This window comes from Gymnogyps californianus, chromosome 2, assembly GCF_018139145.2.
Source record: "Gymnogyps californianus isolate 813 chromosome 2, ASM1813914v2, whole genome shotgun sequence".
Classification (NCBI taxonomy): Eukaryota; Metazoa; Chordata; class Aves; order Accipitriformes; family Cathartidae; genus Gymnogyps; species Gymnogyps californianus.
Window position 1 is genome coordinate 120,430,827 of NC_059472.1, and position 26,803 is coordinate 120,457,629.

At 38.3% G+C, this 26,803-nt stretch overlaps 1 protein-coding gene across 1 annotated transcript in view; it reads right to left on the bottom strand.

Annotated features, from left to right (window-relative positions):
- Nucleotides 1-26,803, bottom strand: part of NEK11 (NIMA related kinase 11) — a 102,000-nt gene that overhangs the window by 61,253 nt on the left and 13,944 nt on the right. Inside the window, exons 2-8 of the mRNA XM_050891934.1 lie at nt 22,355-22,520; nt 15,352-15,470; nt 9,998-10,062; nt 9,366-9,492; nt 1,320-1,469; nt 1,159-1,237; nt 558-643 (exon numbers count right to left, since the gene is read on the bottom strand). Of these exons, the coding sequence (XP_050747891.1) occupies nt 558-643; nt 1,159-1,237; nt 1,320-1,469; nt 9,366-9,492; nt 9,998-10,062; nt 15,352-15,470; nt 22,355-22,520 (792 nt within the window). The remainder of the gene's footprint in view (nt 1-557; nt 644-1,158; nt 1,238-1,319; nt 1,470-9,365; nt 9,493-9,997; nt 10,063-15,351; nt 15,471-22,354; nt 22,521-26,803) is intronic.

The following is a 26,803-nucleotide window of genomic DNA, read 5'->3' on the forward strand; positions in this document are numbered from 1 at the left end:
AAAAGAGAGATCATGTGCGAAGGCACTACTGATGTAAGAGTCAAGAAACATCGCCAGCCTTAATTTCTCACTATAGTTACAAGACAAATATAATAGTATCCTACAGACATATAGCTGAATATTAGTTTAAGTGTATACGCTTTTAGTTTGGTGTCATTTAGGAACATAGCTTTCACGTTCAAAAATTAGTAGGTACACAAACAGCAGCACTATAAATGATCATGACATAACTAAAATGATGATCTAAACCCTCAAAATGTAAATACAGAGGTCATAATTTACTTACCAATTGGTACTAAATTAACATATGCATACACTACACATGCATGTGCAATTTACACAGTTATATAATAAAAATATTTGATCTGCAAATCCTTTTTTTTCCCCTAAATCTTAATTATGCATCTCACTAATGTGGTTGCTCTTCTGTATTTCTGGGGAATGGGTCCTTCTAATATATAAGGCACTATGAGATTAACACAAGTGTTTACAACATGACATTATTTGGTAACACTGTAATTTCGCATACTGCTGCCCATAAAACACTCAATACTTACACAGCATCAAAAATGGGAGCAGCTTCTTTCTGCCAGTTACGTGCCTTGTCTTTCACAGTCATGTGTGTGAACTTGTACTGTATATTCTGCAAGGAAATAAAATAGAAGTGATATCAACACTTAAGGCTAAAGTGATCCAGACTCTTTAGCTATGATCCGATACAGTCCCAATGTAAAAACTGACTGAGCAGTTTCCTCCCCCACCTTCTTAGAAAGCCAATATATATACACTGAAGCAGGGACCAAAAGAGCAAGGTGCCCTGTTTTTCATTAAAACTATGACTAACCAGAACAGTTTAGAGATTATATGTACCCAGGCCCGAATGATCTGCCCTTGTTACACATAAATGCCCGTTCTTCTTATTGCTCATAACATTTAAAAGGGGATACATTCAGCATGTCAAGTGACAAGGGCTTCACTTCTCACTGCCTCGCTACCTCAGTCATATTTGTAATTTAGCTCTGAAAGCCCCCTGGATTCATATTCCCATGAATTGCTATCTAATTATTTTTTCTCAACACATTTTCTCTGCCTCCATTCTGCTTTTGCAAAATACATACTCAAACAATAAGTGTACAGCTATCGCTTTTTCTTATATACCTTTAGTTGTTCATCAATATAAGGGATTTTTAGGATCTCTGCTGCTGCTGGTCTCAATGAAGGATTCTTATTTAACATGCTGAAACATTAAAAACCAAAAGTCATAATTAAGCAATTTTCCAAATTAACTTAAAAACATGCTAAACAAGAAAATAACATACCTGCACAGCACAGCATTCAGTTTGCTTGGATATCTATCAGGAAGAGAAGGTGTATCACCTTCTACGATTTTTAACACAACAGACAAAAAATTGTGTCCAGTAAATGCATGGTTCATACAGCACATCTCATATAAAATACATCCCAGAGACCTTGAAGAATAAAATAATAGGAACCGTATAAACAATATTTTTGAAAGTAGCATGCATAGTGACATTACAGTAAGTAAAATCACAATTGTATGCCCTTTTCTCCTGGGAACAGGATATTTCATTATCATGCTATCCTTCTCATCTGAAATATTTTTATTCAGATCACAAATTAGTAACTTTATAAACAGGAGAAATCGTCATTCTACTTCCATAAGTGAAGGCACAAACTTAAATTCTGTATATAAATACATATATTCATATATATATGCAAAAATAAAGTAAAACCCTATTATACGAACTACTTTAAGTGGTTACTCATTAAATTAAGAATGAAGTTTTTTAATTAGTGACTGAGAAAATAGTTCAGTAGTGTTTGCACATAGATTTGTTTAAATTGGTTTTGCAAATTAATTTCTGACAACAAACTGAGGCTAAAATTCAAGTTCAAATTAAATAATGCCAGTTTCAAATAAGTTTCTTCTGGTGTGATTTCACTTGTTTGGCCACATACCCAAAATAGATTATGAAATCAGTTTGTACTCAAAGAAATATCAAATTTCAGATGAGAGCATCATATTGCAACATCTAAAACTAAATTTCCTTGAAATTTTATTTGGAGAAGAAAAGAAGAAATCTGAACATGTAGGTCTGGAGACCTAGGTAAGAACCAGTGTCAGTTTTATATCATTAAAAACCAGAAGGAATGATTACAAACAATTTTAAATGGGCCTCTGGTTTACCATCACCTTATTTACCAGGCTCTTATTCACCAGTCCTAATGGAGATTATAAAAGATCACCAAGTTGAACATTTTAACATAAACACTCTCATAATAATCTATATAATAACTATTCATAACAGTTTGCACTTCAACTGGGTTCTGTCTGACACATGTTTTTTAAAAAATAGGGGAGTTGTGCTTTCCAGGCTTTGAAGGATGCTCAGCGTTAGCTCCAGTTTGCAGTCAGGAGAACCGAGGCACCGATGAGTGACTCAATCAAGGTCATAGAAAATGCTGGTGAGAGCCAGATACAGGACCAGACTTATCTAAGTAACCAACTTAAATATCAGAGCAACTCTTAATGTAGTATTTGATCGTCGTATCTATAATTTACAGAAGCCGTATGAAAATAAAGCATAGTGATAGTAAGCAGAAGCACGTATAGGTGAATGGCTTTGATGAAAAGGGTATAAAAATTATCTTTGAAAGCAAATAATGAATAAAGTTTCAATTATTCATTTCAGTTAAAGAAGAGGAGTTGATTCGGTCTGTCTGACAATAAAAGAACAAGAGCAAATAATTTTAAAGCTGAAACCCAGGCTCTACATACAATGCAAATAAGGAAGAGGAAGAGAATATGGGGGCTCACTCACTGGTACTTTTCAAGCAGTATGTGAAAACAATTAGCAGAACATTTTTGCTAACAACTGCATAAAGTCCAACTACTGAGGTATATAAATAATTGCCTAGTTTTTTAAAGATTTAACTGTCAACCAGCTTTCAAACTTCCAAAATCAGTAAATAGTAACACACAGATGATGATCGATATTTATGATGTATGTTCAAACTCTGAAACAAGATAATTACTACATGAGAAAATACTTAAAACAAAAAGAACGACAAAAAAACCCTGCACACATGGCATCTGAAAGCATCAAACAAAAATAGAAACCAGCCAGAGGGAAGAAAAAAGGAAGGAAAACCCCAACCTGACAGACTGTACTATAACTGCTTTTTGCAGAATCAATCTGTTTTGGAGGCTGCTTGATTCTGGCAGCTAGAAACTGCTTAATGAGCCGTTAGGAGCACAGGATTTGCCACATCAGGGAAGCCCTTTTATTCATCTAGTTTAATACTCTGACTACACCTGAGGCTTTGCAGAAAGATGAAAAGAATACCCAGGGCATTCCGCTGCAACGAGGGCTGTGAACAGGCTACCCAAGGAAAACCCCATCTGCCCCATGAAAGAAAAAGAAAGGAAGAAAATAAAAGAAAAATGAGGGAAAAAGAATAAAGTTTTTACTGCAGGATACAATTCTTTGAAATTAAATCAATATCTCCTAAGCCAAGAAATGCTGTCCTGGGTCCCAGAGCAAGGCTATTTCTTCCCAGGACAGCTGCTGAGCTGCAATTGCCTGAGGGAGTTACCACCAAGCTTTTGCCTCAAGACTGCATTTCTCAGTTGTGTTTCTACGGTTCTGGCCTAAGCATCTTGTAAGGAGCCTATTCAGCAAGAGCAAATTGCTTCCTGATTCCCATAAGCAACCTGCACATGACCCAAACATATAATTTAATTACTTTTAGAATCTTAGCTTGTATAACCGCCAGTGTTATAAAATTCTAAAATGGTCATTAAACTATCCAGCCAGCACATTTGGTTTGACGGCTCCCTATATTCATGAATAGGTTTGACAAAGGTCCTAAACAGCACTTCATTTCAGCAAAATTGATGTATGACCATTTCACGTTGAAGCTACTTATGCTCAATTACATCATAAAACAGAGTGTCTGGACAGGCTTCAGTGCATTCTCTACAATATCGACTGACAGACCTCTAACTTCTCACGCGAAACCACCCTGAGGTTTTTGGTGCTAATTGTTTACATAAGCATTGCCGTCCTTTTAACATCTTCTGGTCTTTTGTAGATCTTTCCAAACTATGTTACAGTTCTTCAAAGGCTGTAAGATCCAAGTTACCTTTTAAATTAAACTCCAAAAGCCAGATAATGTAAATGCATATACCTTTGTGGCTTACATCTCTTAGTCTGATCATACCAGAAGGTCTTAAGAATTTGCTGACTCCAGAGTCTATGAGGAATATGTACATGTACACACATACCATCACAACTCTCTCAGCCACTGCTTTTCAGGTCTTCACTGCTTTTACTGCTATTTTTGGTAACTATTCTACATAAAATTTGGCAGTAAAAAAAAAAAATCCATTTTTGGATTGTTAATATTAAAGAAAAAGACAAACTGGGGGAAAAGCACAGACAAGCAAGCACAATTAAAATAAAAGTCTCAAGATCTGTGGTGTAGGGACCCCAATCTACCCAAACCCTACAGACAAACCATCTGTCAAAATCTGATAGTACTTGATGGAAGACATAGAGTACAATGGATTTACATGTGACTGTGACATTGCTTTGTCTCTGGAAGACAAAAAGGAAGTTATTTATACCTCTCTTACAAAGAATTTGCTAAGTCTCTAAGTGAAAAAAGCATTTGTTTTTCAACTAAATTACTTCTGTTATCATTTCTGCCTCTGAGATTATTTATAACATATACTATGCATAAATCCTTTGAAAAGTTCCTGGATGTTTACCTTATATGCTCATAGCTTTGAAAAGAAGAGAGAAATGTTATTGCTGATAACTGTTTGCATACATTTTATCTCATGCACTCAGAAACAAAATACGATATAGGTAGAATAGCCATTGCACAGACGGGCACTCAATATTTGCACTTGAGGACCTATACTGATCCTTGGCAGACTCCCAGCCAGTACAGATTTCAGAGTCTCATCTGAACAACTCCAAGCTCTCACAGTTAGAAAACCTGCAAAAAACTGTGGGTGCAATACAGTGCTAACTACTAGTGGCAGGCAAATCGTGGTAATGTTATTCAGGAGCTGAACAGGAAGATAGTTTCCACTGGGATGAGCAAGAGTGATGCTCAGTCCCCAGTATGAAAAAAGCAGGACCTAAACTCGTTGGAAGCCCTTGTGCCAAGGGAATGCCAGTTTTCTGGAACAAAAGAGATCTCTGGGGAAGATACAACAGCACCCTTTAGCTTTAGGAACATTTGCAGCAGTTATCATTGACCTATTTGGTAAGTCTGGGCTTTCTGGGTTGCATGAAGATAACGGAAAGTACAAAGGTATCCCTGTTGTTCAGAAAACCTCAGATAAAAAGTTAGCACTCACCCAATGCATTAGGGAGTAGTCACAACTGCCATGAATGCACTAAGTACCTGCTCTTTGTTTACTCTTCCCTGGAAGAAAATGTTTTCTTTTTTGTTTGAACAGTTCTGTGAGTTAGAAGATGCCGATTCTTCTCAGCCTGTCACGAAGCCCATGTCTGTTTGGGCTGGAGTGATGATTTTTAGTCACTGCACGGACTGAAATAAAAGCTGATTAAAATTGTTACTTTGTTGGTAGACTTTCATGTAATCCCCCTGGATCTCTGATTGCTTTCTTAATAACATTGCTGACGGGTCTCCATCTGGATTTGTTGGTGCTGGGAGACCTGTTCTGCCATGATTCTTCAACAGTCTTAGTTGGATGACATTGACGTAATCTGGGTAGATTCTGACCCACTATTTCCTATCAACAATATTTTAAAAAAAACCTCTCCCAAATAAAAAAATAAAACCCACACATGCCTTGTAAAACAAAAGAACTAATAAGCTAAATCAGTCTAAGGCCAAAGGATCTAATATATACACCTAGTACATGTGGTTTAACACAGGGGATGAGTCCTACTTGTCGTGTTCCTACAAGTACAGAGATGGTCAGGCATTTTCCAGGGAAAGAGTGTCACTGGAACATGAACTTAGGTTAAAGAAGAAGTTTGGAGGCTTTGTCAGCCACAGAGGTTTGATGAAACTTTTGCCTGGAAAGGTTTGAAAATCACCCCGCTGCTCCTCTTGGATATCAGAGGTTCAGACCAAGGTCTCTGTCCGATTCAGACCAGAAATGCTAACTTTGGTCCCTCACACCACTGGGGACCATCTTAGTCACCAGGCTACTGGCTATTTCACACGTCTCCCTCTGTGTTGTTTTCTATAAATTATAAAATGCTCACTGTCCCAGAGAAACAGATTGCAACCATGTCCCACCACATGGCTTCACCTTTCCTGACCATAAGAAATGCCTTAAAATGACACAGTCTTCAGTTTGCTTGACACATGAATGCAGCGCCATAGAGCCAGTGGTGGGGGAACGCTGGCTGACCCCCAACACCAGCGCCGGTCCCACCACACAGTGCGTAAGGCCAGGAAGGGTCACCAGGACCCCGGCACAGCAATGCCTCTGGGTCACACTATGCTTGTGTAAAAGTGAGCCCCAGCTGCCAAATGTATGCACACACATCACCGGCTAATCCTCGATCCATCCTGGCCTCTTGAACTAGTCACTGTCTCAGCTTGGCTGCCGGCGCTGCACTGTCTCTTCTCCATCTGCCGGCTCGTTAAGGGGAAGCACCGAAGGGCAGAGGGGCTGGTGAACTGCTGAACTGAGACCAGCGCCCCGAGGAAGCTCCTCGCCTGGAAAGCAGGAAACCCCAGACTGTGTCATCTGCAAAGGCTTTCACTTACTTCCTGGCCAGTCCAGGCTCAGGGATGGTAAGGAAAACATGTATGCCAGTTTTAATTTGCCTCCTGTGAATTAAGATTTGGCATAAAACATGGAATAGCAAAGAACTCCAGCCCTGAAATTTTAACTAAGGACAAACATAAACGCTGCAGCTTCTCTAGCCTAATTGCAGAACTTCTTCTGTACATAAAAACTATAAAACATGAGGCTTTTTCCCATCTATTGACCTTGGGTTATAAAGGACAATACTTCTTGCACCAGCTGCTGCACTGTGAATATTCAAGCCAGTTTTGAAGAGCCAGTTGCAGAACATTTCAGTGAACCTGAAAAGCACAATGTCTCTTTAGAGCACATCATTAACGCAGCATAAATTAAGGTCTTTCCAATGAACAATGATTAAGTGAACTGAACACTGAGAGGACCATTATAACATAGTGAGATAGCAATAACTGCCTTCTCTAGAAGATATTTTACATTGTCTTACATTTAACATAGGAACACTTGTAATTCTGAATTTTTGTGTGTAACATTGTGACTTCTGCTAGAGATCAGAAGGACAAGTCTGAAGAGAGAACGTCACTTCAGGTACGCATAAAAGACTTGGGCAACTTCTTGATGAGCAACTGAACTTCCTGCAAAGTGGCACAAGGATTTCACCTCACATGGAGCTTCTAGGGTGGGCTCCCCTGGGTGCTCAGGGACCTCTCGTCTTTTGGCCCCTGTTAAATGGGGCAAATGCAAAAAAATCAAACAGAATCATTATTAAAAGATTAAACAAAGAGATGAAATGATGAAAGTATCCATCAAACATATGAGTCATGGTAGTTGACAAGTCCTGATCAAAAGAGAGTTTCTTGGCTCAGAAAGAGAAGGGTTTTGTGGGCTGGGGGTCTAGTGAGTCAGGGTGCATCTCCTCCTTAGTGCCCCTACAGTAAGGGCCAAGAAGCTCCTACTGAAGGCACTTCCACCCTCAGATGAGTGCTCTTGGTACTGCTTTGGAAAGATTACAAAATGAATAAAGTATAGCAGAAAGCTAATATCGGGGGGGGGGGGGGGGGGGGGCTTTTTTCTGCTATTTTGTAACTTTTAAAAGGGTGATCAACACACCATCTATAAAAATATTGGACCAAACTCTGCTTTCATTTACTCTGTACAACTTCAATGACTTCTATGGATTGACGCTTGTAACCACAAATAGAACTTAAACATGTATTTTACATTCCATTTCAACTGCAATAAGAGAAATTATTCTTTACAGTAAAAGAGCACAAAAGGCAGGTTTCCCTGTCTATTCACTTGTTTTGACATCTTCTGAAATCTTCTCTCAATATATTTTATTGACTACATGTATTAACTGATATTTGTTTTGATACAGATAAACAGGAGAGAATCTGACATCAAATCCATCTCAGTTCAGCTACACAGACCGTGAGATGAGATTCCTGACACATCCGTTGACTGGATTGAACATGTTAACTGTGAAAAATGGTTGCTACCAGTTGAAAGTACAGATGACTGTTCCTAACTTTTAGAATTACACCCTGCAGTCACAAGTATAATTTGAAAAGGCAGAACTGAGCAGAAGTTAGAGTAAATTATCAAGTAAACAAACTACATTCCAGTGGCCAAACGTTTTATGAAGAAAATTTCCTGATTTGAAATATTCATAAAAAAGGAACCTCCAGATATGCACACCTACAGAAAAAAAACACCTCTTAAGAGAAGAAACAAAGCACATTTTATATAAAAATACTATGACAGAATTAAAAAACACAATACTTTTAACTATCATCTTAAAACACAAGATGTTTTAAATATAAACAAGCCAGATATTTTCCCCATTCCAAAAAATCATTCTTCATCTTAGCTTGCAAGAATATCTGCACACCTAAAGGTTTCCTAACGTCTTTCAAGAGATCTCAGCTTCTCAACTTGATTCTCTAATCATCACCTCAGAAGTCTTGATCTCAAGAGTTTGTGCCATCTAAGCACAGAACTGACACTTTTCTTTCTACCTTTGAGCCTTTTCTAAAACAGTGCCTTTTTGCTTCTGTCTTAACACTCCAGTTATTCCCATTTTCAGCTCCCCTTCCAAGTACCTTCTTTCTTTTTGCACTTGCCAGTTTTTTTCAGTTCAGTTCCTAAGAAGGTCCTCCTGCTTCCCTCTCAGCCAGGAATCACTCTTTCCTCGTCCACTTGGAAGTTTCACAGAAAGTTGCTTCTTTCCATTCATCTATCTCAATATGAGAAAGAAAAATATTTCCCCCTTCCTAGCAAAACCTGAACTTGGTCCACAATCATCCTGTGTCATGGCAGAGACTGGACCTGAATCTTACTTGCCTTTGAAGTCCCAGATAACCCAGAATAATAGCAAACTACATGCTTCTTAACACAAAGAGCAAACCTTCAAATTGCAACATATGATATAAATGTCCTGGAACAGTTTTAGTGGAGTAGTGTGAGCACCTTACTGAGAGCGCCATTTAAAAAAAAAAAAAAAAAAGTAGTTCCTAAATAACATCAAATGCTGACCTAGAAAATAAATGCCTAATCCAACCAAAATAGCATGCTGACTACTCACCAAATGTCAGATTTTGTGTTATATCCCTGGTGCTTCAGTGCTTCTGGACTCATGTAGTATGGTGTCCCAGTAAATGTAGTTGCCATATCACATGAACCCATCAAAAGACGAGAAACTCCAAAGTCCCCTAAAAGTAACAGCAGAAACAATAATCTATTCATATAAATCTATATCTATTCATATAAACTCTTTGTGTTTATTGTTAGACATGGTACAATGACTGTACATCCAAAAAAACTGCCAGTGTTTTAAAATATGGAAAAAACAATTTTCTGTAATTCTTCAAAATAAAAACACCACAAAATCATAGAACTACAGAATGATGTAGGTTTGAAGAGGCCTCACAAGGTCATCTGATTCAAACTCCTGGCTCAAAGCAAGGCCAACTTCAAAGTTACATGAGGCTGCTCAGGTCCAGGTCCAGGTCCAGCCAAGCTTGGAGCACCCTCAAGGCTGGAGATTTCACTGCCTCTCTGGGCCCCTGTTCCTGTGTCTGACTGTCAAATAAATGTTTGACTGCAAATCAAAATGCTATATCAGGCATGACTTTATTTAAATCTCCTTATTGACAAAATGTCTGCTGGACTGTTATATCCTACTAGAAGGTATCTTTAAAAAGTATGAAATCTCACCAATTTTAAGAAGATTATTTTTCAAAAATATATTCTTGGCTTTCAAATCTCTGTGAAGTATCCGCCTGGAACATAAAAGGAAATTCAACCTCATCCAACTTGAAGCATTCACAGTCACGTATTAAGTATCTCAAGTATTTAACTTCATTCCTTGTTAGGAAGGCCAGCCCACCACTGCTACAGTCTAACTCTGTAGAGACAATGCACAGATGATGGCATTAAGGAACTTCATATAAGCACAGAGGTGCGTTCACAGACACCCACGTGCAGGATGAGAGCCTAAGCAGCCAGGATGATAAAAATGCACCCGGGGATCCCAGCTTGAGAATACAGATACAGGCTTAACATGAGCTGCAGAGGAAGGGAGAAAGGCAAGTCTTCCTATCTGACTCTTCTTAAAAGCATTACATCTTATTTTCTGCCAGGAGAATGAGATATCTCACAATAGAATAAAGGATGAGAAAAACAGCAATAAGAGATTCTCAAAGCTCAGGGAACTCTCCTTCAAAGAAAATCTATTACTTAAAAGACAAATATGTATATAGACTAGGCTAGTAGTTCGAATTTTTACAGTAATGGTGTGGAAGATAAAAGAACTTTACAGAGATCAAAAGGAAAAGAACAACTAGCTTTCACAGACTTATTTTTCCATCAAAGACTGAAACAACATCATAAGCTACACACCATATGAGAATAAACAGCATCTTCTCAATTTCTTGAAATCTTAATGTGTGACAGTAATTCTCCAGCCCCTTAGGAAAACAAAATATCTCTACAGTATACAAAACATGTTCTCAATTAATTCTTGTTAAGAACCCTTCCAAAAGGGTTCCCTACAACCTCAACTAAACTAGTACTCATTCACTTTTAAATAGCTTGATAACACACAGTATTATTTATCAGCTCTGCTCAGGACGAGGTTAGAATAGCATTTGGTACATACTGGCTACGGAAACTGTATTTGCTAATACAAATACAGTAGTCGTTCAGCCATTTAGAACAGGTAAAGAAAGCAACTGATGCTCTAAGATTCTTGAGATGTGGGCAGGAAAAACAAATATAGTAATAGATTTTAATTGTTCTTAAGCAATCCTCAAGTATTATCTCAAATTTTATTGAATTATTAAAGTCTTACGCATTGAGATACTGAAATGATTTCCAAAATAGTTTTCATATTAAGACTATAAAATACATATTCTACAGCACAATTTAAATAAGCAATTTATATTATTAATATTATATTATGTTATTATATTATTGTATATATTAATATTAATTTTCAACATTAATTTAATTTTCAACTCATTTGAAAATAATTTTTGCAAGAAAAGAAAAAAATCATTGAATTCAATATAGTCAGTTCACAAATGGGAAAAAAATGTGAAAAATAACTACTAGAAGACATTGTAGTATGCACATAGACTGAGCATGAAAAGGAAACATTTCTATTTTTACGGGACATAAAGAAAAGGGTTCTTTATGCTTCTTATGGCAATCTTTCCAGGTTTTGTCCTGAAAGTAATGCTTATAGAGAGGGGTTTGCACATTGGGAAAAATGAAAGTTTTATTCAGCATGTCTCCACTGATGTTTATAAATAATTTGTTCTCTATTTGGCAACTTTCTTGAGCAATACATGTACACTCATCATACATTACATCATTAAGGAAATTAAGCTAAAGTGATATTAATTATTAATTCATCAGCCTATATATACACAGTTTTATATAAAACTTGCTCTGTTAATTTAGATTCATAAAGTCTTTCCTTACCATTCATCACACAGAGCCTTTGAAAGAACTTGACTTCACTGAGTTAGATTTTTCTTGCATATTGTTGTTGAGCGTTGGTGGGTTTTAACCTTTTTTATTATTATTACTTTGCAGAAATATAACCACGGACTTTTTGAACCTAAAAGTTTCCTGGATATCTGTGATTTGAATAACAGGTATCCTGAAGTATAAAAACTATCCAGAAAGCTTTCAGTAGCATATTATTTGAAAAGGAGATGAAAAGAACATGTTTGGGTCACATTAGTTTGAATTAGAATGTAATGCTAATATAAGCTCGCAACATGTTGATGAAATTGTTATGCACTTTATTTGCATTACCAATAATTATAAGATGCTTTTATATATGACTAATACTTGGGGTGATTCTTTGGAACTTCCCATGATGATGTCTCTCGATGCAAGCCACCTTATTCTGCCAGGATATGTCAGAAGATAAACAAGTTACAAGCTGAAACCTTAACTGAAACAACTACTTTAATTTTAGTAAGAAATAAATATTGAGCCTGCACTGTAAATCCAGTTTAAAAGTGTGACTTTTTGTTGTAGCAAGAGACAGACCTATCAGGACTGAATCTATTTAATTCTAGATAATTTAGCTTTCAAGTTTAAAATTAAAAAATCCTTCCAATTATGCAAAATAGCCAGTAGATAGCATAATGACCACAAGATATTCATGCCCCCTTTGGGATTTATGAAGCATAAGTAAAAGAGAGGAATGTCTATCTGTATAATCTTTATTGTCACAGGAAAAGAAAAACCATCTGAGGCAGCGAAAGTCCTGTTTTAAAATAAGTTTCCAGCACAAGAGTTTTCAAAAAGTGTAGAAGTTCAACTAAAGCTGTGCAAGAAGGACAACCAAGTGAATAGTCTATGTCTAAACCCAGAAATAATAATTTTTGCTGCTCTGGAATAAAAACTCCCATCCACAGCAGCTGGATTTTCTAAGGAATGGCACAAGGAAGTCCAACCCACAGATAATGAACTCTTCAAGCTTCTAATTCTAGGGAAAAGTTTTCTTTGCATTAGAACATAGTTCAAACATATATTACAGCTTTTTTCCATATCAGTAGAGAAGAAATCATGTATGACTCCTCTACACATAAACAGAGGGCTGTTATTATGTTTCAGTAACTCAAATTAATTTCTTTAAGTAGTTTTAAATTCTTTTAAGCCTAATCTTTTCCATTTAAGCTATTGTTTGGCTCTAAACTGATAAGATAAAGATTAAGTTTTCTAATGTGCATACAGTCAAATAATACATAATACAATACAGGAAATGCAAATAAAAATAAAACTGTCAAGTCATTTGTATGTGTCTGGAGAGGTGCTATTAAATAGCTATGATTCAAGGACAGAAAATGAAATGCTGTTTGGAAAATAAAATTGCTGCTTTCACTGGAGAATTAAATTACTGGGTTTCCTGAAAAGTTGTTTAATATACATATTTACCAAAGAAAGTTTATTTATAAGATGTTTTTTTTAAAGATTTATTTGAGAACAAGTAGAATATGAGAAAAATAGAGAGAAGAGTAGACAAAAGGGACGTATGGGAAAACAAGAGATAAAAGAGGCATGAGGACATACAGAAAATGAAAGACAAAAAGAATAACTTCTACAATAGAATAGAATAGTCCAGTTGGAAGGGACCTACAATGATCATCTAGTCCAAATGCAGTGTTGTTATTATTCTGCATTAGTCTGCACAATGCATCCTCTAAACACATACATTAAAGAAAGGATTTCACCAAAAGTGGACTTTCCAGATCACCAAAACTTTTAAGGATAAATTGTTAAATTGGAGTTCGAGAAGGGAAAAAAAAAAAAAACCCACACTGCTAGTTTAGTTAAACGCTCAGGATTTTTCTTTCCATTTCTCTCTGTCCTTTCGGCCTGAGGTGAATGCTGAAGAGCACAGCATCCCAAAACAGCTCTCTCTGCTGCGCTCCCATCACTGCAGTCTGTGGGGGCAGCACTTTATGTACAAGTCCCAGATAAATTGGCATTTAGGAATCAAAATGCTCTTGCATCCTGGACAGCAATTCATTCTGCCCTTTTCCCTCTACAGTCTGACACTGTAGGTGCAAAAACTCATTAGGCATCTATCAGTTTAGGTCAAATGTATCCCACATGCTTAACTTCAGCTCATCTCAGAAATGGTTGCTCTTGGTGACAGGTGACTTATCTCTACCTACTGCTCCGTTGCAACTCAAGTTCAGGCAACCAAATTTGGCCCAACCCCTGCTGTGAAAGATATTTGAAACAGCTACATCAATTTGGTGTTTTCACCAAGATCTTGTTTTCTGAGTACTCACGCAGGATAGAAGACTATGGATTCTAGTTTACATTCAGCATGAAAAAGACTGAATTCTCATCTCCAGATTCTGGGTCTAACTTACTCTTCAAACATAAATTAATAATAATTTAGGTCACTATTTTAGGCAGATTAGCTCATTGCCCCAAAACATGTAGGCGATTACAGACAAACATCCTTAGCCTCTGCTAAGACAGACCTTGCAGCAATGACATTCTTATTTCTAAAAGTTCAATAGGAATAATAGTCCAAATAGTTCAGCTTGGCAGGATGAAAAATCTTGGACTTTTGGGCTACAATGCTCTTTAGAAAGGCTTCTCTGTCTTGTTCATTAACGTGACATTTCAGAGCTGCCAATAGGCAAAAGCAACAGGGAGGAGACAGAGGAAAGGAGAAGATGCTGAAAGCCGGGTTAACTTCGACTGTCTCACTGTTTCTGAAAAGCTGCTAGGAAAGGAGTCTGCTGGGCCTTCTGCTCCTGGCTGAGCACAGCACTCGCTCTCCCTCATACCATGCTAAATAGTCCCACCTACCTCAAAGGTGACAGCACTGGATGACATGGGAAGGGGACCAGACAGGGCTCATGCACATGTCCAGTACTGGCAATGAGGGAACTGTTTAAATCACTGAAGTCAGCCTGCCTAAATCACATTGCAGGCAAGAACTACACCCATGGAGATGACCAGGTAGGTATTCACCTGTACCTACCCCTGCTCAAACCAAGTGTGATCTCCACACATCACTGTCTGGATGACCTGCAGTAATTTTTTAGGTTAATCTTTGATGCGCTGTTAAAAATTATGTCTGTTTTCAAAGTACATATGTAACTTCACTGATTTTACTGGGAGTACATCAAGCATATATATTGGATCCTTCACGTTAAATATCTGCAAGAGATCTTTGTTGACTTCCCTTGAAAAAGCTGACTTTGTTTTAACCTTTTAATCTATTTTCTTCTAACAATATTGAACTATTTCTGTTGTGCTGAATTTTTCACTTGGCTCTTAGAAAAAGCGTGTCTAATGCTGAAAGACATCTACCACTGCACTGCTGAAAGATATAATCCTGTTCTTGCAGGATAGATAATTACACTTTAGGTATACGACATATATTACAGCAGTTTGGTGAACAGGACTTTACACCGATACAAGACAATCCATACGGTTTTATTTCTGTTCGAATATCTGCAACTACTCAGTAAGTCTACTCACTCCCCTCCCAAGCTAAATGCTCTCCTATTAAATGACTGTACCTTTCATGCATATAGTTGACTCCGAGTAGCAACTGTATAAACCAGTCTACTATTTGTCTTTGAGTGAATATCTTCCCAGATTCTTTGTACTCTTGAATTTTAAAGTCCAGATCTCCACCCTGAAAAATATCACAACATATTTGTACATTTAAAGTAAGTTTTTACGATGTCTTCTCCTTCAAAGTACAGGACTCCACTTTCTTAGACCTTCAGGCTCCCTACCACGTAGTCTGTAAAATTAACGCTTGCACATGAATTCTGAACTCTCCCAGCACCAAAAGCATACACAACCGAGGATCAAAATGAGATCAAGCAGTCTGGCTACATAGGGAAAGTAGGTCAATTTTCTCTTAGTGTTACACAATATCATCAAAATTTTCAACTGTTCTCACTTCATGTCACCCAACTTTAGACATGTGTGTCTGAGCTCATCACCTCAAACTCCCTTTATAGGTAACACAAAGGAATAGGCACCTGTATCGTGCAATTATCTCTGCCATCCCGCTGTCTACCTTAGGAAGGGATGGATAATGTTGTAGAAATGCTGTTTCTCTGCAAAGGTTTATGATGAGGGCCTAACATTGACTGGTTAATATGTAGACACCTAAATCAAGTAAAATGAATCTGCCTTGATCGGTCCAAATAAGTCTATAAATTTGGGAAAAGCATTTCCACTTAAGTCAAACATTGCATAGTCAAGAGACACTCTCATTTATTATGCTGAAATAACCATGTCAGCATCAAAGAAACCATGCTGTTCTCTTAAGAATTAAAATACAGTCTCTTTAATTATGATACTTTGTCCCTCTTCCAAACTCACTTTTGCTAGAAACAAAGCAGAATTAAAGCTTCAAGAACCTGTAGCATGTGTTATTGTAAATACTTCATTAAAACTACAATTGATCTTGAAGTAACACTAGAAATGGAGCAATATGACACACAGCAGGCAGTGAAAATAAACCAGAAAATATATACACAAAAAGACTACTTGAAACCCGAAAGTCAGACATTTGGAAAAATCAGTTGAACGACAGCATGATGAAAGAGGTTTTTGGGGAGACTTATATGAAAACAGTTCATTTTGCTAAAAAATAGACAGATGGTTGTCAGTTGGTTGTTTATCCAGTTTATAAAATAAATGGATTTTGTCTACAAGAATGCACATTAGTGGCAAGCACTGTGTTGAGGTAACTAACCCCAGAGCAAAGGGACAGTGAGTCTCATTGTACTCTAGCGACTAATTACCTTAGATCAGGACAGTTTATTCTCCATAAATCATTACTTTTACATTATACATTCTGCATAAAATCAGAAGTTTTATGTACCATATCAAGAAAATAGTTTAACCTGTACAACTGTACCTGTACCACCATTTCCCATCATCAACCCTTCCCTCCTGTGCACTGTTGACTCTCAACATTTTATGATCTCTTCAGCATTTCTTGTTTTTCTGTTCCCAACACCACACTGCTTCATACAGCTGCTACAAAATACGGAGGTTCTGTCCTTGCAGATCCATACATTTCTGTCCTGTACGTTGACATGAATTTACAGTAACTTCTGTGGTCCCTGAGATTCTAAGTTACAACATTCAAGAGTGAGTATGTTAAAAAAAAGAAAATATTTTTTGTCATATATTAAAAATGTGTTCCCTGACAATGTCCTGCAATTTTTTAATTGAAATGTCTGAATCATCTCATTCACTAGGGAAGGGAATATGGCTTCAGCTCTCCATCTGCTTCCCCACTGCAGCCCAGAGAGAAGCTCTTCTGGGAACTAGGAGCTCTCAGCAGCTGCTTCCCCTTTGCAACTCCAAATGTTCAACAGCTTCCCCCTGGTTGCTTGCAGCAGAGCAGAGGAAGGAAAGAAAAAGTGTTGCTGGGTACTCTGCTGCATGGCAACCAGATGGGCTGTGTCTGAGCCTACTCGCACACATCGAAAATAATGACTCACCTATTCCAGACAGCTGCCCCAGACCATCCAGAGCCAACTGTAGCAATAGCCCAAGACTCGGGGGCTGCTCAAACATGCATCAGCTGGCTAGTGGCCTCAAGGGACTATGTAGTAGCCAGGTGAGTAGATGAAGTGCAGCAGGCTCCAATCACCATTTCTCCCTGTCCCAATGTGTCCCCTCTCACAATCACACATTGCCATGAAAAATCCAAAGAAAAGAAGTGTAGGACCTACAGAGTTAGGCTAGTGAATACTCTCTTAAGTTGAGGGACGTTTCCTTCTAAAGGTCTAAGAAGAACAAAAACAGTCAAATAAAGTACTACGTGTGCCCTCAAGTAACTGTATGGCTTTTTACCTTCCAGCAGAGAAGAGTGGTCTCAATGTCCTACAATTAATTTAACCCTGATTTTGTGTCTAAAAAAGGAAAACAAAAACGTATTATAAAGGATTTGCTGAAATACTGCTGCCATGAAACTCCGAAGAAGTTTTTTAACCCAATTTTGCATTTTGGAAGGTGAGTATAATGAAGTTCATAAGGAATTTTACAAATTAAGTACATATGGAGTTTCCAAGCTGCGGTTTCTATTTAAATATCAAGAGTATCAAACACACTAGTAACTTATTTAAAACAGCTTAGCATCTAGACCTGATAACATGAACAGGCACTGATTGCTTTAGTTATTCCTTTTGCTCAGATTTCCTTAGCATATGTATACTCACATCACAGCTGAGACCACAGTGAAGAGACGGAAATAATTGTTTGGGGGAAAGTACAACTAGTTCTGATTTATGATGTATTAAAATGATGCAACTTTTAAAGTAACTACTTTGTAAAAACTGTATTTTATTGAAGTCCAATTTATGTTAGAAAATGAAATCCAAGGTTCATGACAGCATTTTTGTTTGAAATCTGACTTAATCTGACAATATTTATATTGCCTGTAAGATTTTGATTCAGGAAAACTGCCAAAGAAGCTCAACAAGATGATCAAACCAGAAAACGTATACTTCTTTTCTATAATTTTGAGTGAACTCAGTTATAATGAAAGACACCAAGCTGAGCAATGGAGACCAATGTTCTCTTTATTCACAAGACAGGTATAGCTAGCGCGGGGCAGCTGCACTGGAGGCTCACTCTATGCTACTCATACAAGAATGAACAAAGTACTGTGGCTAATGAGTAAGTCACAGCACTTTGGAGAAAGCAGAATAAGGCTCAGAGGGTAGTTCTCTTTCCATGCCAGCTTAATGTTTATTCTTTGTTTTGAGTCTGCCCAAGACTAGCAGTTACTGCCAATCTGGTAATTATTCAATGCATGAGAAACTAAATGTACTAGGCTTCCAAACAAGGATTAGGTAGCAATACATTTTTCTCATTCTCCATTTATGCACGATTTCAACAGGCATCTTTTAGGTAAAAAGATCCAAATCCCACCACATACAAAGGCAGGTTATAGATAAGTAAATACGAAAGTATACCTTCTGGAACTAATCCCACTAAAATAGAAAAGAAATTTTATAGCACTATGTGAAACCTGGCTTTGTACTTTCCTTGTCTGAACATTTGATAAAATACATCATAACTGCTTAAATGCAATGATGCTACATAGTGTGTCTTTTTGGAAAAAGTCAGAAGCACATCCTAGTGGACCAACTGTCATTCCGGCCTGACCTCGCAGACTCAAAACTGACAAAGTTCGACTGCATAGCCAATGCATCCATTTCCTCGTCCTTCATTTGCCTTGCTCTAATACATTCTCATGTGTTTGAGTATATGACTCCCACATCCTAGGGTAACTCCGCACCGAAACACTTTCATGCAGGGTAGTTTACATTGCCTGAATAAAAAAATTTCCAGGGGGTGCTGCAGCAGCTTGTGATTACTCTGGTGACTGCTACCATGCTTTTTTTTATTCACCTATAACTTTATTCCAGATGGGGGGGGGGGGGGGGAAGAGAGAAAAAAACAGTGGACCAAAGCCACTAGTCCAGCTCTACAATGCTGCTGAAAGAGACTCCTTTATTCCTATAGGTTTAACTGATCTGGTGTTGGGCCACTTTCTACCACTAGTACAGAGAAAATGAATCTTAGTGTACGGGAACATCTGGGCAGTTAGAATAATCCTTCAGTTCTGAGCTCTGGATTTCCACAGAGTTGGCAATACCAAATTTCCATCAAGCCCCAGCTGTCAGACATTCAGGGAATGACACAAAGAGCTTCTGGATGGGTGCTAATATGTGAACAAATATTCAGATTGCGTAACAGAATTGAAGATTTCAGATTTAATTTTTAAAAATCCCAGCAATAAATAGGCATTTAACTGTCATCAAAGAAAGCTTCTAAGGAAGCAATGACTGGCAGAAATAGTACTTAATTATTCACACCAAAGCCAAATGCTTGAAGAAATGTGATTAGTTAATACAAGTCTGATTTGTGGACAGGTGTGGTGGGTTGACCCTGGCTGGATGCCAGGTGCCCACCAAAGCTGCTCTATCACTCCCCCTCCTCAACGGGACAGGGGAGAGAAAATATAATGAAAGGCTCGTGGGTCGAGCTAAGGGCAGTTTAATAAAGCTAAAGCAAAAGTCACTCTTGAAAGGAAAGGAAAACAAAACATTTTATTCTCTACTTCCCATCAGCAGGTGATGTCCAGCCACTTCCCGGGAAGCAGGGCTTCAGTACGCATAGCAGTTGCTCCAGAAGACAAACATAAATAACAAATACCCCCCCTTCTTCCTCCTTCTCCTAGCTTTTATTGCTGAGCAGATGTCCTATGGTATGGAATATCCCTTTGGTCAGTTTGGGTCAGCTGTCCTGGCTATGTCCCCTCCCAAGATCTTGCCCACCCCCAGCCTACTGGCGAGTGGGGGAATGTTGGAGAGACAGCCTTGGTGCTGTGCAAGCACTGCTCAGCAGGAGCCAAAACACTGGTGTGTTATCAACACCTTTCTAGCTACCAATACAGAGCACAGCACTATGAGGGCTGCTACGGGGAAAATTAACTCCATCTCAGCCAGACCCGATACAACAGGTAACCCAGTAGTCCAAGGTCATTAGCTTCCAAAGCATTTCAAATGTCTAGCAGAGCGCAACTGAAGAGTCTGCTTCACAGTTTCATAAAAAGATCACTGTATGTATGACAGATTATTTTTTTTAAAGAGCACATCTATATTTAATACAAAGTAGGCACTTGTTTTATATAAACTCCTAAAAAGCTGGCTTAAATATGTTTAAATTCTTATTTTAAAGCCTTAAGACAGATTTCAGCAATATGTTTTTAAACCAAATGCTGGAGTCAAAAAAACTGGTAACTATACTGTAGTATATCCTGCTTTAATATTTGTTGTATCCGCTACACTCTCGTCTTTGACTTGCACTATTCTTCACTTCATAAAGCCAATGCTGCTACCAAACTCATCATCCATATGATCAGGCTTAAGCTTCTTGTAATCACCCCCAAATCACAAGTGAGTTTTACCTTCCTCATTTATATCAGATTTCATACCATGCCACTGTACTCCCAGTCTCATCTTCTCTTACCTATCAGTAATACATATGTGGTACAACCTTTCTCAGTTCACCCACAGATCTGGTAATGTGTCTGCATTTAAGTCTTTCTTGTAATACTGATTATAGTGAATGAAATTAACTTGTGTTTAAAATTACCTATTTCCTCTTCTCTGGGTTGTTTGTCTATGAGCTCTGAGTCTCACATGAGCACGTAACATTGTGTGGTGGGTTGACCCTGGCTGGATGCCAGGTGCCCATCAAAGCCGCTCTATCACTCCCCCTCCTCAACTGGACAGGGAAGAGAAAATATAACGAAAGGCTTGTGGGTCGAGATAAGGACAAGGAGATCACTCACCAATTACCGTCACGGGCAAAACAGACTCGACTTGGGGAAAAACTAATTTAATTTATTACCAATCAAATCAGAGTGGGATAATGAGAAATAAAACCAAATCTTAAAAACACCTTCCCCCCACCCTTCCCTTCTTCCCAGGCTTAACTTTACTCCTGATTTTCTCTACCTCCTCCCCCTCAGCAGCGAAGGGGGATGGGGAATGGGGGTTGCAGTCAGTTCATCACATGTTGTTTCTGCCGCTCCTTCCTCCTCAGGGGAAGGACTCCTCACACTCTTCCCCTGCTCCAGCATGGGGTCCCTCCCATGGGAGACAGTTCTCCACGAACTTCTCCAACATGAGTCCTTCCCACAGGCTACAGTTCTTCATGAACTGCTCCAGAGTGGGTCCCATCCACGGGGTGCAGTCTTTCAGGAACAGACTGCTCCAGCGTGGTCCCCCACGGGGTCACAAGTCCTGCCAGAAAACCTGCTCCTGTGTGGGCTCCTCTCTCTCCACGGGTCCATAGGTCCTGCCAGGAGTCTGCTCCAGCGTGGGCTCTCCATGGGGTCACAGCCTCCTTCGGGCATCCACCTGCTCCGGCGTGGGGTCCTCCACGGGCTGCAGGCAGATATCTGCTCCACCATTAACCTCCATGGGCTGCAGGGGGACAGCCTGCCTCACCATGGTCTTCACCACGGGCTGCAGGGGAATCTCTCTCTCTGCTCCGGCGCCTGGAGCACCTCCTCCCCTCCTTCTTCACTGACCTTGGTGTCTGCGGAGTTGTTTCTCTCACACATTCTCACTCCTCTCTCCGGCTGCAGTTGTGCAGGTTTTTCCCCCCCCCTCTTAAATATGTTATCACAGAGGCACTACCACTGTCGCTGATGGGCTCGGCCTTGGCCAGCGGCGGGTCCGTCTTGGAGTCAGCTGGCATTGGCTCTATCAGACACAGGGGAAGCTTCTAGCAGCTTCTCACAGAAGCCACCCCTGTAGCACCCCCCCCCCCCCCAAATCTCGCCACGCAAACCCAATACACATTGCTTATTTGAAATATGCCTAACAAGTAGGAGGTGGTACCACAAGTAACAAACAGAGAGTAAAATTCAAACTAAAACATTAAAAAAACTGGGCTAGGCTTCTTTTAAGACCCTATTTTAATGCACACATTCTGTCAAATTTCTTCAAAGTAATCTACAAGTCTCACCTCACAGTATTCAGTGATAATGCAGAAACTATCTCGCTCCACAAAGCTTGCATAAAATTTGACAATGGCTGGATGGTCTAATTTGGAGAGTAGTTGTGCTTCCAGATTTGCTTCAACTGTTTCATTAGGCTTTAGGTCTCCAACAGAGATTTCCTTTAGAACCTTTCTAGAGCGAAAAAAGAAATCTCTACATTAATAAAAACAAAAAAATATAAAATACAAAATCACGTAATGCTCAAAAACCCATCACAATTTCTTGAAATGCAAAATAATAACATTAACCAAGTATTTGGCAACATGAAACAATGAGGCAAATATGGGTAAATGAAGAGAATGCATTAAAATGCAAATAAATATGCTAGTCACCATAACGATTAAGCAACATTTTAAAAATACTATTTTGAAGTATTTTTCCCACTAATTCCCTACTGCACTGTTTTCTTTATGACATGTTTTCAGTGCTATGGATTAGTGCATAATAATAAACATAAATAAAAAATCAAATCTAAGTGATTTCAAACCCACTCAGAGCATATGCTCAAGATTCATACATGAAATAAGAAGTAGCAAGAAACTGTTTGGCTTTGCTGCTTCTGCTAAAGTCTCTCCATGGAGGCATGAGAAAAATCACACAGCGGGTAGTATTTCTGTGACTGTTTTTCTGGTGATAAACTCAGGATGCTGATTTTTTTTCTGAAGATCAGCCTGCCCTTCACCTGAACACCTAAGTGAAAAGTGCAAATCTGGATTTGTGGCTGAAACCTAATTCTACTGTTTCAATGAACTCTAAATTTTCAGTGTTTAACATTTGTTTTGGGAGGCCCTGAATCCCTGAAAAAGAATGAAAAAATAAAGAGATTTTTCATATTCTTCAACTTTAACATGCAATGTGCCATAGGAGAATTTGTAGTTCAGACTTAGCTCTATACAGAACCTGGAGTTGGGGAGTTTACTGTCAACTTGCCCTGGAAAAAAGCCCTTAGTGCAGGGTACTATGGGGAAGCGTATTTTGCTGAGATCTTCCTGACAAAATGTTTAAAAAAGGCATACATCACACAAAGGCATGCCATTTCCACCTACTTTACCAGCCGCTGAAGAATGGATCATTGGTTTATGTCTGAAGGAGCTGTTTGAGACTATTAGAGAATATCATGGTATTTTACTGAAACAAAGTGACAAATCTCCAACAACTTTTGAATACATGGAAGACGAGTTCCACACTGAAGGGATGTCTTCACAGTGCTTTTAGTAATTTCCCCATTCAATACTGCATGGTTGTAAAGTCACAGTAGTTAAACATGACAGTGATAAAACTACAGTAATTCACTTGATCTAAGGAAAAAAAGCTGTATTTCTTCATAAGAAGATTTCTTTCTAAATTTCAACCATCAGTTTCTGACTAACAATGCATTAATTTTTACATAAACTTGCCTAATCCCCATCTGGCAGTGTGATGAAAAAACCATGCCATTTGATTTTTCTGCATCTCTACAGACAAGCTTCATACTACACAGACAGGTAATACCTACTGCAATCTTCTCATCTTCAGTTGACATGGGGACATTACTCCTTCCTTCATATAGATCGTGTCACAGAAGTGACAAACAGAATGAGTCCTTGTTAAACACCACTTAATACAAGTTTCTTGTATACCCAAGACAGCAATAAAAGCCTAATGTGCTGATGTGTAGGGATAGCTTATCATCTTAGTCACTCAGTGATTTTCATGCTGTCATCAGCTGTCAGACAACAAGACAGGTGTTCTTCTTATTCACATTAATTCCCAGAAGAAGAAATCAGGAAAATGTACTTTTTGTAAATAAGGTATTGGTTTTCTGCTACACAATGCTAATTCATATCCAGAGTTGGAAGTCATTTGCATCTAGAAAGAAAATTTTGTCATGTAATCGAGATAAAGCATATCTGCCTGCCGCTGCTATATGTGTGTACTGTTTCTGTATGTAGATAAGGTTTGATTTTACTGCATTTAATATGAAGAATATAACTAGATTTCATACTTTCTGCAAAGCTTTTGATATCTACTTTAGTAAATACACTTACAAATTTAAAATGCATACTTAAAAACCTCTATATTGATTAAGTATTGACAAAGAAGTTATGTCAGTCTCAGAAGTCTCACAGAGAAAATGGACAAGTCTCCAGATCTAAGTGGCTCTTTTCTGATAACTTCGGAAGAAAAACAATGAAGAGCTAAAAGTCTTCAGTCAGAAATTCATCTATATAAATTAACTATACTTTTCAATACATAAAACACTTAAAGAGTGCTTAAATTCACTCTACCCCATTTCAGTATTAACACAAGTAACTTCTACCCGAACAGGCAGCTAAAATGGGCACTTTCTGTGATTTACAGGATTCCTAAGATAACACAAATTTGGCATCCCTGGTGATGTCAAATAGGCTAATAGATCCATAAGCTGATAGTCTTTCTGCCTATCAAAAAAAAAAAAAAAAAGATTAGTAATCATAAGAAAACAACAAACTTTTCTTAGCTAAGGAATCCTGACTGCAATTCCTCTCTACCAAGAGAATCCAGCTCTACACTTCGAAGGAGACAAAGTGTTTCTGTTTATATGATCCAACCTGCATTTTAAGGTTGGCTTATAATAAAGACTAAGTTATCATTGCTCATAATTCAGCCACAGTGCTTGTGTATAATCTGCTGAAAATCTGCATGCATTGAACAGTTTAGAAACATAGTTAGGTAACACAAAGTATTTTAAACAAACCTTTTGAAGTATGTGACATGAATGTTTATTATGGATATTGAGAATAATAGACTCTTCTGTGAAGATTTTGCCAAGACTCCATCTGGAGTATACATGTCCATCTGAAAGTCAAGTTTTTTCATAAAACCTGCCCCTATATTTTCTGCCACTTAGGCTCAAGTACTAAGCAGGATTTAAAAGGTCCAAAACTATTTGCATGAACTAAGAAATCACAGATTTAGGTGGCACATACAGGACAAACAGGTAAAACCACTAAAATGTGGATGCCCTCCAAATACAATACTTAAAACTACCCCTTTTGATATAATGCTAAAAGAGATGTACTAATTTAAATTTATTTATTACTATAAATTCCACTTAATTTAGAATACAGACACATAAGCAGATCATAGAATCATTTAGGTTGGAAAAGACCTTTAAGATCAAGTCCAACTGCAGACCTAACACTGCCAAGTCCACCACTAAACCATGTCCCTAAAGATAAGACAAAATGTCAGTGAACACACAACTAGAAAATTTTGTTGTAGAAGTGCTAGCAGATATCTTAAATACAGAACAATAGCCTCCAGATTTTAACTGTGTGGAAAAAAACCCTAGCCTTGCAACTTAATAGCACAAAGACACTTTGAACTTGACCTTGAACTGACCACAACTGAAAGAGTCTTGTAATGAATGCATTCACACCTTAAGAGTAAAAAGCACCGGCTGTCACTATTTACATCCATCCTGGAAGAAGCTGGGTCTGGTGCAGGTAACAGCATCCATCCCCTCAGGGTGGGAAAATAACATGAGAGAGAAGCCCACTCCTCAAAACACAGAAAGCAGCTGCCCTGCCTCCGCAGCGCCCATGCCTCGGCAGGCTCACAGACCTTCCCCGGGAACACCTTCCGGCTTTCATCAGCAAAACCTTGCTGGCTTGCCTTGTCACGCTTTGAAACGCAGCCAGGCCAGCACACCATGTCTGAAAGTGCAATAACGTGGAGCAAATGGGGATAAATAGAGCAAGACTTAAAACAAGAGAAAAACAAGCATGAAGGTGGAATTCTCCAGGATACGGACATGCAGTGGGAATCCCTTTCTGAGCTTTACCAGTGACTGACAATATGCCACAGCAGTGTTTATCTCAGTCTGTTTGCACTGATCTAAAATTAAATGTTTTACAACCCATTTGGTATTTGTTTACATTGATGACATACTTTATTATTGTATAATTTGGTTTATTGGATCAGATGCAATTCTTAAAAGAAGACAGCCTTTCTCAAAACGCACTCCGTTTATTGAGTGAACTGCAACATGAATTATTGACTAGGTACATTTGCTTGCTGATAATGAAGTAAAAGAAATATAACTCTTTTAATGTAAAGAATAAATAGGTCTAATAAAATACCACAGAGAAGGTGTGCTCTAGGAATACATGAACAAAATTTGAAGTTTTTAATTAAACAGAAACTTCATTTTCTATCGTCAGTTGTTCAGTTAATTGCAGCCTGAGATTAGCAAGACCTACTAGCAGGTAACCAGTGTGCAAAGCTGAGAACTTATCATTCCATTTAGTTTATATTTCCAAGTCATCAGTATGGAGAGTTGTGGCATAACTCATAACTGTGTATTATATTTCTATCCACTCTGACCTTTGTAGGACTACCTCTTCACCCTGGTAACTCCTCAGTACAAGGACCAGGTGCAATTCTGTAAAAAT